The sequence below is a fragment of the Hydra vulgaris genome, chromosome 09, assembly GCF_038396675.1.
Source record: "Hydra vulgaris chromosome 09, alternate assembly HydraT2T_AEP".
NCBI lineage: Eukaryota > Metazoa > Cnidaria > Hydrozoa > Anthoathecata > Hydridae > Hydra > Hydra vulgaris.
In genome coordinates, this window is record NC_088928.1 from 43,818,003 (window position 1) to 43,833,753 (window position 15,751).

Genomic DNA, 15,751 nt, shown 5'->3' on the forward strand with positions numbered 1-15,751 from the left:
AATATTTTTAAATAAATTTGACAGTTAAGTTAAACCCAAGCATTAACTTTAATTTTAATAAACTTAAATTTTTTTTTTTTATCAGAATAAAATTATATATTCTTATTAAATTAGTTTTAAATTAAATGTTTTTATGATCTTTGCTTCAAACTTAAAGTATTAGCGTTAATCACGCAAATAAAATCAATCATTACAATAAAATAAAAATAAATTTTTAATTTTATTTGAGTTTTTTTCATTAGTAAATAGTGCTTATATCTAACATAATTGTCATTCAAACTTGTAACAATATTTTTACATAACAAATTTGTAACAAATATTTTTACATAAATGTCATTCAAAAGTTAATGTTACTTTTTTTAAAATTGGTTACTTCTTTTATCCTACCTCTTATAAAATAGTTTAAAAGTTAAAAAATTTATGCTTATGTTAAATCGCTTAATGCGTATGTAAATCGCTCTATGTGTAATGCTTTAAAACAAGGCCTGATATATATATATACACACACATATTTAAAATAATGCATATAAAATAATATTTTATTTTAGATTTATTTCTAAAATAAGTGTTTGTTTATGGGTGGGTGTACCTCCCCATATATGTAAATTTTAACCCTTTAAGGCCTAGGCTCTAATAAGAGAAGACAACTTTAAACAAATTCATTTTTCTCATATGTAATTGTATAGTAATATCATATCACTAATTTATTTAGGGTCAAAATACCCAGTTCAAGATATATTTTCTGTACACATGCGTTGACATTGGGGGTTAGAGATAACAAAAATATTAAGGCAAATCCCTTAATATTCTTTAAATAGTGCCACCACAACCAACAGCAAAAAACAATAAATAAGTTTTTTCATAAGTAAACATAGCGTCATAACTGTATATTCCCCTGCAAAAACCTCCATGGGGCACCTTCCAGCTCACTCCAACCCCCCCCCCCCCATGTTTTGCAGGGATTTGCCCCCCACCTACATGATTGAGTAAATAGAGTTTTTTAATGACTGAAGAAAAATTAAAAAGTTCTATTTAAAAACTGTTTTGCATGAATTTAGCGTGTTATAAGATCATATGTGCACAAAATATTGTATTGTGCCTTATCTTTCTTATGTGCTAAAGGAATTTAGCATGGCGCAAGTTCCTTATGTGCATAAAGGTGTGCAAAATATTGAAAATTAAATTTCTTTAAAGCATAAAGTAGCAGAATCTTTGCAAAACATTAGAAAACCTGATTTTAACCTTTTAAAATAGTTTCCATTCAGTCATTATAGCATGTGTATATTTTTTGCTACACAAGCTTTTGGAAAAATATATATGTCACTTTGCCTAAACTTTACTTTTTTGTCGGTCCTTATCTTGAAATACCCTTTATCTTGTTAAAGCTGGAAATTTCCTTATTTCACTAATAACATTAAATTATTTTAAATTTCTTAATGAATAAAGGATTTTTTTTTTTAATTATCAAGTGTAATATTGTTGGCAGAGTTTAAAGTTCAATAAAGTTTTAAAATTTTGTTTGTTTTTTATAAAAAACAAGTTGTTTTTTTAACTTTATTTGTCTTAACTTTTTTCAAACGATGTTCTTTTTTGCCAAATTACTATTTCATTATTAAATTATTATTTTAAAATTGTTATGCTTTTTAATTGTTGTTTATTGTCGTTGTTGTGTCATTAGTCATTTTTATCTTTTTGTTTGCAATAATGAATAATTTTCTTATACAATATTTGCAAGTGTTTCGCAAATATATGAACTATCCTAATATATTTTGCACATATTGCTTGCAACCTGTTGAAAGTAACCTTTAAAAAAAATTTCAACTTTTTGGGGAGAAATTTATATTTTAAGAGTCCACTGTAAAGTATTATAGGTCAAACCCTTTTCAAGTATTTTTTACAAACAATGCTACATTTTGCTACACTTTTCTGCATTTTCATTCAAATTAAGTTATTAAAATATAAGTATATTATACAAGGCTCGAATTAAGTGATCGCAAATTACGATATCTGGAAATGCTTCAGGTCTTTAAATTTTTAGTTTTTCAAAAACCATAAACTCTCTTTTTAAACTCAATAGTTGTTGTTCAATAAAAAATGTTTATATTGATCTTGAAAATATGATATACAACCTCATTATAAAATCATTATTATTATTGTTATTATTATTACTATTTTTATTATTATTATCATTATTATTATTATTAAAAACTATGAGTTCGTTTGATAAATCATCAAATAAAACTAAAAAAGCATAGGTATTATGATAAAAATTGCAACAGTCTAAAATATTTTAGAGATGATTAAATATTTTAAATTAAAAAAAATTAAAAAAAATAATATACAAAGTACTTTTATATCTTATTTAAAACTTATAAATCAAATATAACCGTTAATGAAATGCTTGCAACTATCTAACATAGATATTTATATAGAATTAAAGAGGAGTTTAAAAATATATAAAAACTAATTTAAACCACTTAGTTATTTTAAAACAAAGCAAAAAAACTCTAATGACATATTTTAAAGTATATCTTTTTCATCATTATTTTAAATATCAATTAAAAAATTTTTAATTTAAAACATTAAATTTTTAAATAAATAATTTTTTAAAGTTTCTCTCTAAAAAAAATTGGATTTTAATGTTTTGTGCAATGGTTAAATAGCTTTAGTGTAATTTTTTATTCATTGATTTCTAAATTATCAAACACATTTTTCAGACCTTTAGGGGTTATTATTTTTTCTTATAACTTTTGTTTTTTCATTAATTTTTGCAATATAATAACTTGACCATTTCATTAAAACAGTGTTCATGGTTGTTAGTAAACTAAGAATTTGAAGACCAGAAATATTTCACAATTTACGATCACTTAATTTGCACCTATATAATATAAGTTATAAATTTTGAATTTTAAGCATAAAATATAAGTTATTGAAAGGATACAAGAAATAATGTTATCAACTTAAATGCTATTGTTACTTGACAAATGCTCATGTTACCTGTGAATTTAATGCTTATGTGTCTGGGAATTTTATTGTTGTTCTGATAAATATTATATATATAAGCAGTTGTGTATTTGAGAAATTTATTAATTTTTATTTCCTTACACAATGTTTTTAAATTTAGTTACCTATGAATTTTTAAGTAATACTTTGTTGTTATAATATTATTTTCTTGTTTAGGTGGTGTTTGAATTTTTCCTAAGGGTGTTGGAATCTCCAGAATTTCAACCAACAATTGCAAAAAAATATATTGATCAAAAATTTGTTCTGCAAGTAATTTTGTTTTGTAATTTTTGAAGTTATATGTAAATTATAGTTGTGCAAAATAACAACATTATAACGCTATAACATTATTATAACATAAAAATATTTTATATTTAAACAATATAACGTCATTTTTCCAGATATAGCAACAATATAACAATAAATATTATTCTTGTTATATCTTCTAAAATGATATTTTTTAAATATAATATTTTCACATTTTAATGTTATTAGTTTGCACAACTACTGAGGCCTAAATTGTTTTCAATCAATTATAGTCTTTTTTTTTATTATTTTCAACCGGTTTATGACTTTTTCTTTTTTGACCAATTTATTTTTCGACCTATTTTTTAGATTTTCATTTTCAACCAATTTGAGATTAATTTTCAATCAATTATCTGGTCTGCGTTTTAAATGTTGTTTTTTTAATAAAGAAATTTTTTTTAAAATTAACAATCAATAAGTTTTCCAAGCATTCATCAATCCTTATACCTCCTGATTCTGGAGACAGCGCTTCAACCACTGCGCCAAGGCTGATCAAATTTGGCTCGTATTCAAATCAACAACAAAATATACAAAATACATATCAGAAAGCCATAGTTATAAAATTGAAAATACAGTAGGTTGAAAATTCAGTAGGTATTCAAATGAGTAGGTATTCAAATAAGTAGTACATGTGAGGAGTGCTGGTACATCAACTGACAAATATGTAGAACATACGAGGATTGCTGCTACATCGACTGAGGATTTTGGTTTGGGCAGGCAATCTATTAAATAAAAAATACGTATCTGTGTGTATTTAAGTTTTATAAGCACTCAAAAGCAAAATTTGACTTTTTTTATCCTAGACATCTGGTTAATAGTAATATTTGCAGGATTATATTTATGGTCATGTTTTGTGGCGTTAGGAAATTTTTTTATTGATTTATATATTACAGTAAGGTAACAGCTAATAGATCTTTCAATGACATCTAACTTCTCAATGTCATATAATTTGATTCATCTAAACATGTTTTTTAATTATTTTTTTTCTTTTATAATTAAGATCAGTATCAGACATATCCTCTGCTAATTACTATCTCACTGTACAAATTTTCCACAACTGCAATAGAATATGAAATTAAATTGAATGTTTTCAACTTAAAATGTTTTGTTAGTTTGAAAGGAATAAATTTATCTAAGTTTCCTACTGGTATAAGATAATCTTGTTTTATGACAACAAAACTATTTGCATATCAGAAGTTACTTTTGTTTACCAGGTTTTATTCACTTACAAGTTTTGACAATTTTTTATTTCTAACTCTTAACCCTAAACCACAAAACATAAACTTTGTTAAACAATGTGACTGCTTGAAGTTGGTTAAGCAAGGCCACTGCTTGAAGAAATAGATTAAGCACAGTACTTCCAGTTACATTTGGGTGGGTGTATGAGGGTGAATTGAATTTCAAACCTCTTAATTGTGAGTTGAAAGTTTTAGCACTAATCTACTACCACATATATATCATTCAAGGGGCGAATTAAGCGATTGCAAGTTGTGATGGGCTAAAACCATTTAGCAATCTTAAAAGTATATTTTATCAAAGCAATCACTAATTTTTATATTTCTAGGTAAAAGTTTTTATGAAAAAAAGTTTCAACGTGTTTTAAAACTCATATCTATTTTTTTTTTTTATGGATTAACATTTTTTACATGGATTTTATACAAATAATATTGAAAACACAATAGTTGTGATAATCTTGTAAAAGAACTTTGCTAATTTTGTTGCAATAAATTTGTTGTTTTTTCTGCAAAAAATTTCACAATCTGGTGAATTTGAGTTAATTTGCCCCTTCCCATTTAAATGATTTTGAAGAGGTCTTACCTAATAATTTAATTTAGAATTTAACCAAATGTTTTTAATACTTAATATTTTATAAATTTTCTAATTTTTTGTATATGAATTTTTAAACATTAGAATTTGCTGAAAAACATTTTTTATAATATATAATTTAAAATGTGTGTTTTTTTGGAGTATTTGTGTATTTTTATGTTTTTATACATTTAATTTTTTTTTATTTTAGCTCTTAGAACTGTTTGATAGTGAAGATCCGAGGGAGCGGGAATTTTTAAAGACGGTTTTACACAGAATATATGGAAAATTTCTTGGGCTTCGGGCTTATATCAGAAAACAAATTAATCACATGTTTCTTAAGTAAGAAGTTTCTGTTAACTTTTATCATGATCGATAAATGTTAATTATCATTTAGCCATAGATAAAATAGAGTAAACCAGGGTAAAATGAAATTTATTTTATTGTTTGTTAGTTATTGAATAAACCTTTGGTAGATATTTTTCATGTTGTAAAGAATCTTTTTTTGATTAAGATAATATAGAGTTTTATTAAAAACCAAGTTATTTATTTTTAATAAATTGTCAAATTTTCAACCATGTAATTTTTAACTTTTATTTCTTGAAAAATGGGCATTAAACTCTTGGAAATAAAATTTGCTGTCAGTGAACTTTAAATGTATCCTTGTATTACTTTTTATGTAAGTCGAGAATCTTTTTTCAGAATAGAATTTGGTATTTTTGATAAAAAGTTCAAAATGGAAATCGTGAACTATGGGGTTAAATGAAAAACATTGTTAATTTGGTAAAGTGGCTTTATATCATGTTTAAACTGACTAGTGATTCTATATAAATTTATGTAGAATCATTGTTAAGTTTAATTAAATATATATGTTATTAAATCTATTCTAATATAAAATATGGGATGCTTGCAAAGAAAAAAGAAAACTATACAGATAAGCAAGTTGCGCTAGCAGTGGCTGAAGCACAAAGTGGTAAGTATTCACTCAAAAAGCTGCTCAATCATTCAACATACCAGTAGTCTTTAAATGGTGAAACAAAAATCAATCTCTGCTTTTCATTTTTACACCCGAGAGAGATTGGTAGAAGCTTTTCATTAACAAGTATTGTCATAAATTGAGCATCAGAGCAATTGGCAATATTTCATCACTCAGAGCAATATTTCATCACTCAGAGTTGCTTTTTGCCTACATCAAAAAGTAGCAAAGTATTTTAACAAACTACAAAGCGAATTCACCATTAGAGGTATTAACGAAAATGCTTCATGTTGTTTGTGGAAAGGTTTGATAAAATTGACTTCTGGTAATCATGGCAACACAATTGTTGTACTTATTTGCATAAAAAACAATATCTTAAATTGCTTATGGTAGTATGTTAATTTGCTTATGAGCTCATTTGTCACAGATGCTGCAGCCACTAGATGTGTTTGGTGTCATGTCAAAAGAGTTTGGCACAAATTACTTCAACAGTTCTAGAAACAATCTTCAGCAATTTATCAAAAGAATGCTTTTATCAAAACTTTTTAGCTTTGGTGAAGTTTATATGTGCAACTGGATTTACATCACTGGACTTTAAAATACTGGCTTGTTTCCACTCAACATTAAAAAAATCAATCAGTCAAAATTGCTAATACATTTAAAACATAATTATCTAAACCTGAATCTTTTGTCATCTCAATCAGCAGAATCTATGCTAGTACCATGAGAATCCTTCTCAGGAGACGTTTATTTGTATATTTTGATAATTTGCACCTTTAAAAAATGCAATGTAAAAACTAAACTAATTTAAAGAGAGAATTAAACATAAATCATAAACTGAAAAGAGAAATAAACTTATTGAATGAGAGAAATGAGCTTAATGAATGATAAATAATAAGAATAAATAATAAGAAATGATAAATAAATAAAGAATAAACCATAGAAAAAAAAAGCATAAAAATAATGTATTTTTTTAATTTAGAAGTGTCTCAATTAATAGTTCAAACCTAGTTAATTCAATTTAAACGTCTCAATTAAGACTTTAAAGTTAATAATTTTTTCTGTATCACTATGATAATTTAGTGCTTATGTTGATTTATTTATTATTACAATAATGAAGCGCCACTGGTAGTTAGACAATAGATTAGAGTTCAAATCCTCATAACAGATTTTTTTTAATGTTTCATTTGCTTAGTAGACATTAAAAAATAACAAAGTTTCAAATTTTTAAATAATTAAGCTTCAAAGTAATTAAGCTTGGATTAATTAACTTCAAAACTTCGATCTTTTACAAATTCTATGAAACACTTTTAAATTAAAATAAAGACATTAATTTTATACTTTTATTTTTTCTGGTTTATCTTTTATTTTATTATCGTTAAGGTTTTTTTTTTTTAGTTTAGTTTTTTTATTATTTTTTTTATTTTTATTGCTCTTTTCAGTTTATAGTTAGTTTATTTTAATTTTAGTTTATGTTTACATTCGTTTATTCAGTGCATTTTTTAATCGCTCTAATTTTCAAAGCTCGCAAAGAGCCACAACCAAGTTGTCAAAACCAAATATTCTATGTCTAGTCATATAAGGCCTTTCCTGAGAAGGCTTGCATGATCAGTACTAGTAATTACACTCTCTCAGCCATTGCCTTGTGAGTCTACACCAACAACATCTAGCATTGACTACAAAGTCAACTTGCCTGCAATGAACCTTCAATATTTTAGTTAATCTGGCTATTCAAAAGAAAATTCAAAAATAAGTTAAGAAACAATTTAATTTGCTTGCTGCAGCTCTGTAACAAATGCTTCACATCAAACACACACAAAATATAGACATGTTAAGATTCGAAGGTCTCAATAAACTTAAAAGTCTCCAGAGATTTAAGGCTGCTAACAGCTGAAAAGCAAGTTAGCAAGCAAAATTAATTCAACTTTGTGCAGCAAATAAATCAAGCAACAGCAGCATCTTCAACAACAACAGCAACAAACCAAATCAAGTTAAAAAAGGGCCATAAGGTTTTGGGCAAAGCTTCAACAAGTCAAAATAGTAAATAGTTTCAGTGCAAAAATGGAAAATCTTGGCTTTATCAAAAATAGCAAAAATTTATAGCAAAGCAATATGTAAAAGGCACGAAGTATTTTTGCTCCAAAGTGTGCAGCACAACTCAACCTTCAGAAGCCTTTTAATGACTCAACATAACTATATTTTTTTAAATTGTTATCATTGGTTGTTTTTTTTAATTATGTTTTTTTAATTACCATGGACTTGCAAAGTTTGATTCTCCCCAAATGTAAAAATATAATAAAATAGTTTTGTTTTTTTTCAATTAAATAAAAGTTTCTTTAAAAAATTAGATTTTTATAAATTTAAATGCAGCTCAAAGTTTTCTACAACTTAAAAGTAAAGTTTAAAACTTTACTATTTGATTTGACACCATTATACTCTTTTAATTGTTGCTGGTTTTTTTAATTTTTTGTTTTTAGTTGACGGTTATTTTTTTTATTTTTTAATTTTTTAGATTTATATATGAAACAGAGCACTTTAGTGGTGTAGGAGAGTTGTTAGAAATATTAGGAAGGTATGAATTTTTCCAATTTCTTGCTGCACGTATTTTAAACGCAGCTCTATTATTGTTGCTTACACATAAAAAAAATTAATTATGTTTTTTGGTTACCTTTATATGAAATTAAATAAATAAAAATTTATGATTATGTTATAGATTTTTTAAATTTTTATAATGACTATGTATTAACAAGTTTAAAACATGATTATTCAGGCTATTACTTAGTTTATGAAGTTAGTTGCAACTAGCAAGACATTCAATTGTAAACCAAAAATTGACTATAAATGTAATCATTGGCATGAGTATATTGTTTGTATTTCTGCATAAGGATGATTCATTTTTGCTCTATTTTTAAATGTTATGAAATACATACTTTAACATGATAAAGTGTTATGAAATGCATACTTCCACTGACATTAAGCATGTATATATTTATGCATGCTTAATTTTCAATAGGCATATATAAACTAGGGCATGGAATTATTACTGTTTTTTATTATTACCGGTAACGGAAAAACCCCGGTTTTTGCCACTTTTATTACACGTAAAACCGGTAATTTAAAGTTTTTTCAAAGGAATAAAAAAAGGTTTGAAATGCAGCAAACCGACTTATAATTAACACAGATTTATATCACATAAAGTTAATCTCATATTAAGCTCAAAACAATACATCCACTTTCAGATATTACAGTTAAATATCACATAAAAAGAGCTTAAACAGTTTAAATAAACTCAAATTCTATAGATTGACTGATATAACATTTAACACAGTTGTTAGGCATTCAATACAGAAATTACTGCTGATTGCTGAGCTTTTTTCAACAGAAAATAAGCTCGTAAAATGCATAAGGCATCAAGAGTATTATCATTCAAGCTTGATCTGAGTTTTGTAACAAAAAGACCACTGGCTGAGAAAGAACGTTCAGCTTCAACATTAGTTACTGGTATACCCATCAATGCATTATACAGCATTTCTAAGTTGTTTGTGCGAATTTTTGTCGGCCATTTCCTTCAACAGTGATTTGGAACTGGTGCCCACTCTCATCCTCTTTGAACTAGAGGGACACTTCAGACCATCCTTGATAGACTGTTCCAATTGTTTTGCCAAGGAAGATTGTCCTTCATCAATATTGGGTATTTCTTGACATTATTCTTCCGATTTATCTTCATCTTCGTAGCTCTCCTCATACAGACGACAGAATAATTTGGCAGCAGTATTTGCAAGGGTGTTTCGTTTCATTTGTGGAGTGTCAAAGACATCCGTAATTTGCCCATGCTTGTCCAAGGCCTCTGAATTGTTTAAATAAATCAATAGATTTATTATATCAGGATTTCTTCTTTCCTCTATTCTTTTGACTAACATTTCTAATAACTCTTTGCTGAAAGTTGAATTCTGCATGCTCAATTTAAGGCAAATAAGAATTCAGAATCTGATCACTTGAAATCAATGTTGCATCTCGTCTACATAAAGCTTCTGTTCCCACTTTTACTAATTCTAGGGCTGCAATCAATTCTTCAATTGTGTTAAATTCTTTATCGGAGAAGCTTATTTCACTAAAAATTTCGATCAAGGACATCTTGATAGGCTTCTTTAGCTTTACAAATCAAGACATCATGTCCACCAAACTTCCACCTAGTTTTTGAGTCAAGTATAAGTGATAATTCTTTTTTAAAGTCAGCTAGAACGTGCTTTTGAAGAATATCATCGTTTTTGACAGGGGACTTGCGAAACAGGCGTACACAACATCTTACTTTTGAAATAATGTGTCTAAGATCTTGACGGACTTCAGGGGGTTGATCATCTTCAATTACTACCTGAAATTGTCAGTAATTAAGATGATTTTTTTAATAAAAATAATCTTATTTAGATGCCTTATACTTTTGAATAATTATATATAATACTTACTTGTAATCCAACACCTTCTTCATCTTCGTAATCGCTGTCATCAGAGAAGGAAATATCATCAAGTGCAAAATCTTCTTCTTCATCGAGATCAGGAATGACTTCTTGGACCGGAGTTGTTTTGTATAAAACATCACAGACTGCTAAGTGGATGCCATGTGCCAAGCACAATTGAACCTGTCATTTCGAAAAGGGCACAAGTCCATTTACTAAAACTTTTCAAAATCAACAAAAATATGATTTTTATTAAAATAATGTCTAGGTTGCTAAAGAAATTAAACATAGAAGTAGATAAATAAAGAACATATATAACTTATGTATTTTTTATTTTTTATAAAAAAAATATAATACAGAAATCATACAGAAATTTTTAATTCAAACTTATAAACTAACTGTTAAAAGTTTTGGACTTATGTCCTTTTCGAAATGACAGGTTCAATTGATGGATTGGTAAAATAGCTTTTCCGAATTTTTTCATTACAGCAGCTCCATCTGATATTGTAGCTGCCACAATATCAGAGTCCAGACAAATTCCAAATTCTTTTAGCTTTTCTCTAACAATGGTCACAGCTTTATCCGCTGGCATTGAGCCAAAAATTCTTACCATTCCCAAATTCCAATGCCGATTCTTGACATTAACATTGATATTAATAAACCTTCTGTTACGAGATGATGTGTATTCATCAAGAGTAATGCTAAAACAAATTTTGTCTTTCTTCATTTTTTCAAACTGCTTTTTATAAATGTCTTTAACCTCAAGACAGTGCTTCAAAATAATTGCTTTGATCGATTTTGCATCTTTTGGCAAGTGGTATCCTTGAGCTCCCAATGCCGCTCTTAAACGTTGACTTTTTGCCAGTACTCGAATTGGTAATCCATCTATGGCGACTAACTCGGACAAGACAGCTGCCAAGGAATCTTTTTGGGTCACGAAGAAGTGATCAATTTTTCCAACTTTTTGTTCAACTTTGGCTGATACTTGTTTCATAGCATCGGCCTCGATATGATGCATTAATTTGAGATGAGATCTCATACCACTGGTAGATCCACCTTTACACTTGCTACAAGTTTTGCACTTTGCCAGCTGCAGATCCTTGCTGTGTAAGAAGTGCTTCAATACCTCGGAATTATTGTTTCCTGTAACGAAGGTCATCTTCGTGTTTATTGCTTTTTCATCAAAGAACTGCTTTCTCTCGCTGTGTTGCGTCTTTTAGGAGTTGCCAAATTAAAATGAAAGCAAAATACCAAATTATTTAATTAACAAGATATCATTTTTAAAACCGCGGTAATAGATTGAGAAAAAACCGGTAATGGTAATTTTTGGGAATAAAAATTACCGGTAAAAACCGGTTTCTTGTTACCAGTTTCCATGCCCTAATATAAATCTTTTTTTGCATATATTTTTATATTACCTTTAAAAGTCACCTTTTAAGGGTAATATAAAAATGATCTCTTTGCATTTTATTACCCTTTTTTTTCTCCCTTTTTAAAACTAATTTTTTAATCTTTTTTTAACTTTTTTTTTTTTATGGAAGTTTTACTTATGAAAAGTAATTGTTTTTTAGTATTATAAATGGATTTGCATTACCTCTGAAAGCAGAACACAAACAGTTTTTATTGAAAGTTTTAATTCCATTACACAAAGCAAGGTGTCTTTCGTTGTACCATGCACAGGTATGTATTTTATTTAAATATTTAACTTAGAGTTATATGATGTCATTAAACAGAATCTCAAACTAAATTGTTTTGTATTTATCATATCCTGCTTTTGAATCAAGGTCGGCATTTAACAATGCTGAATACACATCGCTGCACGTCATACATTGACCACATGATGTGACCTTACAAATATTTAAAGTTAGCAATTCTATGCTGTTTTATTTGTTCGTTGTCAAGCAATCTTCAAGGTAGCAGAATAATATACACCAAATTTATGAGGAAATAATTGAAATTAACTGGAAAGTAAAAAAAAGTTAACTGTTACTGTTAAAGGGCTCATATTTCATCTTGACTCCAACAGCTTTCTCTCTGATGATATAGATTTCAATCTTCTTGTTCTTCTGCTGACATGTTAACTCTTACAACAGAAAAGTTCTGTGCATTGAGGCAAGCAGTGATGTTGTTGAACAAGGCTTTTAACATATACAAAGTTTTGATAAAGTCTGTCGTGGTAGTCTTCACTGCGACAGCTCTCTTTTGAATATAAATTCTAATAAACATAAATTTTGCTGTAGTTTTGAAAGAATTTAAACAGATTTTTAATGCAGCTTTAACTATTTTAGATGCTTAAAAAAAAATTTCATAAATAAAGTATTCTAAAATTATCAGATCTTTAAGTAAACATCTAAGTTCATTAAAGCTAACATATTGTCAATTTTTTTTAATTATTTTTTTGTTTTAAAAAATTTTTTAAATTAGAATCATTGAGTTAATTGTCTAAGAAGCTAAGAAGCATAATTTTTGAAAATCTAAAAAGCATAATTTTTGTGCTGTTAAAGTTTCAAATAATCAAAATATGTTCAAAATCAAACCTTAATCCTTTATCGTCATTAAACTTTAAGCCTTTATGAAATTTTTATAACATTTAGCATTTCAGTTGGCATGTTTAGAAGTATAGTTGGCAAATGTCAAATATTGAGGACCTTATTTTTTTTGTGTGTAATTTCAGTTATGAAAGATTTGAATAATAAAGATCAGATTTTTAGCAACAAAATTTAAACAATCAACAATAAATTCACAAAAAATAAAACAAAATGCCAATGGAAATTTAAAACAGATTATAATGTAATTGTCTAATCATTTGGCCTGAATGATGTAATTCCTACTGTTAAGATAAACAAAGAAAAACAGTTTAACTGCAAGTCAAAATTTATTGTCCATTCTACTGTTAAGAAAAACAAAGAAAAACAGTAGTTTAACTGCAAGTCTAAAACAGTTTAACTGCAAGTCAAAATTTAGTTTGAGAAACAATCCAATGATGCAGTAAACAACACAAATCTGGAGAGAAAAAATTTTGAATTATTAACAGAAAAAGTTTAGGGTTTTAGTTTTTTTTGTTCATGATATGTTATAATATATGTATGAAAATGTGTATGTGTGTTAATGATAAGTTAAATGCATTAGTGATTTAGTGGTAGAGTACTTGCTTTGTAAGTGAGAAGTTCCAAGTTTGATCCCCATCATGTCCCTGATATTACTGCGCTTAACTTGTTTCTCCTATCAGCAACGTTGTTTTTCGTTTATGTTTTGGAGTTAAAGAGTTGAGAGATAATTGTAACCACAATTTTAAAAAAATAAAAAATAGCCTCCTCAACTGTAGTGGCCACCTCAGCTTTGGGTAGATAAATAGCATTTAAAAAGTTGTTATTTATCTTCCCAAAGTATTTATTTAATACGGTATATTATGACAATATATGTTGCATGATATAATAGGGTGTAAATATGTGTATGATATGTTACATGATATAATAAGCTTTATGTGAGAATAAATGTGTAAATAAATTTGTGCCACATCTGAACTTAGTATACAATTTTTGCTAAACTTAAAAACATAAATAGAAAGTTTTAGGTCTTACAAATATTTAATTTTTTAGTCTAAAAAGAACTTCTTGATAAAACTAAACTGGTTAGAAAATTAAATTATTTATATAATGAGTTCAACAAGTTTTAAAACAGAAGTAATATTAAGTTAAATTATTTTTTAATATAGTTGACTATATTTTAATATAACTTTATTATATCTAGTTTAAATTTGAAAAAAGTCTTAATATGCAAGCCTGCTTAAATTTTGAATAAATGGTAGAAAAAAAGTAATAGCCGTGGGGAGAAGGGAGAATAATTAATAAAAAAATTCCAGTGAAAGATATATTAGTCATGATGTATGTATATTGTTGCAAATTAAATAAACCAATATGCTTTATTAGACAAATTTTATTTGAAATAACGTATCTTTATCAATAAATTAAAATAACACAACTGTTCGACGATTTATTGTTGTACAGTTGTGCTATTTTCTGTCAATTCCTTGTCAATACTGTGAAACTTTACACTGCATGTATTTGTGTAAAAAAATTTATAATAATTTTTGTGTTGTTGTATGGTTTCGTTTATTCACTTGGTTACTCTTTAGATTGTAAATATATCTTTTTATTATTCTTTTTACTCTTCAGCAAATTTGAGTAAGTTAAAAAATCTTCTCTATTTTTTATATAGCTGGCATATTGTGTTGTACAATTTTTAGAGAAAGATTCTACGCTTACTGAACCGGTGAGTTTTTTTGATAAGCAAAAATATAGGCTTTTATGTATGATTTATTGATTTAATAATTTATTATTGTTATTTCTTTTTTCTTTCTTTTTTAGGTGATAATGGGTTTGTTAAAGTATTGGCCTAAAACATGCAGTCAAAAAGAGGTTGAATTTTTTTTTTTCAATTTTTTTTCTTCTAATGATTAGAAGTGTACCAAATAACAAAAAACATTATTAATAAAATTTATTGAAAAAAAAGATCACATATATTTTCTGAATTGACCTAACTTAATAAACGTTCATTGCAGATAGGATCATCACATTGGGACCTGGTCATTCAGGTTTTTATTTTCTTAACCTTTTAGACCTCTCTTTTATTTTTAAAAAAAAGTAAAAAGTTATCTTTATATTTGAATTTTGAAGTAAAGTTTTTCTGAAAGGTAGATAAGTATACTTAAGTAATTCATAGAGATTGACACTACACCTGAGATAAAAATCATAGAATATTTTCTTAAAAATAATTTTTTTTTTCCTTAAAAAACTGTATAATACTTATTTTTAAAGTTCGGACTGTCTGCACAGACGTCGGCGCCAACAAAATTTACTGCTTTGCAGACAATTTTTTGAAATCAACAAAAAAGTTTTAAACTTAAAAAATGTTTTAAGTAATATTTTAACTTTATTATAAATTCAGTGATTAGTAACAATAGGAGTTTTCAAAGATTCTTACAGTAATAAAAAAATATAATGCTGGCACCTATTCGGTGACTTCTTGACATTCAATTTCATTGAGAATTGCACCTTCTTCAAGAATGTAATCAGTCTTGTCATTTGTGTCCATCAGCACGCTATTGGTATACAAGAATACCAGCTTTTCATCTCTCTCATTCATAAGATGGTTTCTTAGTCGCAAGTGAATAAATCGAAAGATCGACCAAGCTCTTTCTGCTGTA

General features: G+C 27.1%; 1 protein-coding gene across 1 annotated transcript in view; it reads left to right on the forward strand.

The window, feature by feature from the left end:
* Positions 1-15,751, forward strand: part of LOC100203028 (serine/threonine-protein phosphatase 2A 56 kDa regulatory subunit epsilon isoform) — a 47,793-nt gene that overhangs the window by 26,674 nt on the left and 5,368 nt on the right. The window contains exons 5-10 of the mRNA XM_065805825.1: positions 3,181-3,273; positions 5,327-5,457; positions 8,604-8,663; positions 12,117-12,225; positions 14,764-14,817; positions 14,913-14,963. Of these exons, the coding sequence (XP_065661897.1) occupies positions 3,181-3,273; positions 5,327-5,457; positions 8,604-8,663; positions 12,117-12,225; positions 14,764-14,817; positions 14,913-14,963 (498 nt within the window). The remainder of the gene's footprint in view (positions 1-3,180; positions 3,274-5,326; positions 5,458-8,603; positions 8,664-12,116; positions 12,226-14,763; positions 14,818-14,912; positions 14,964-15,751) is intronic.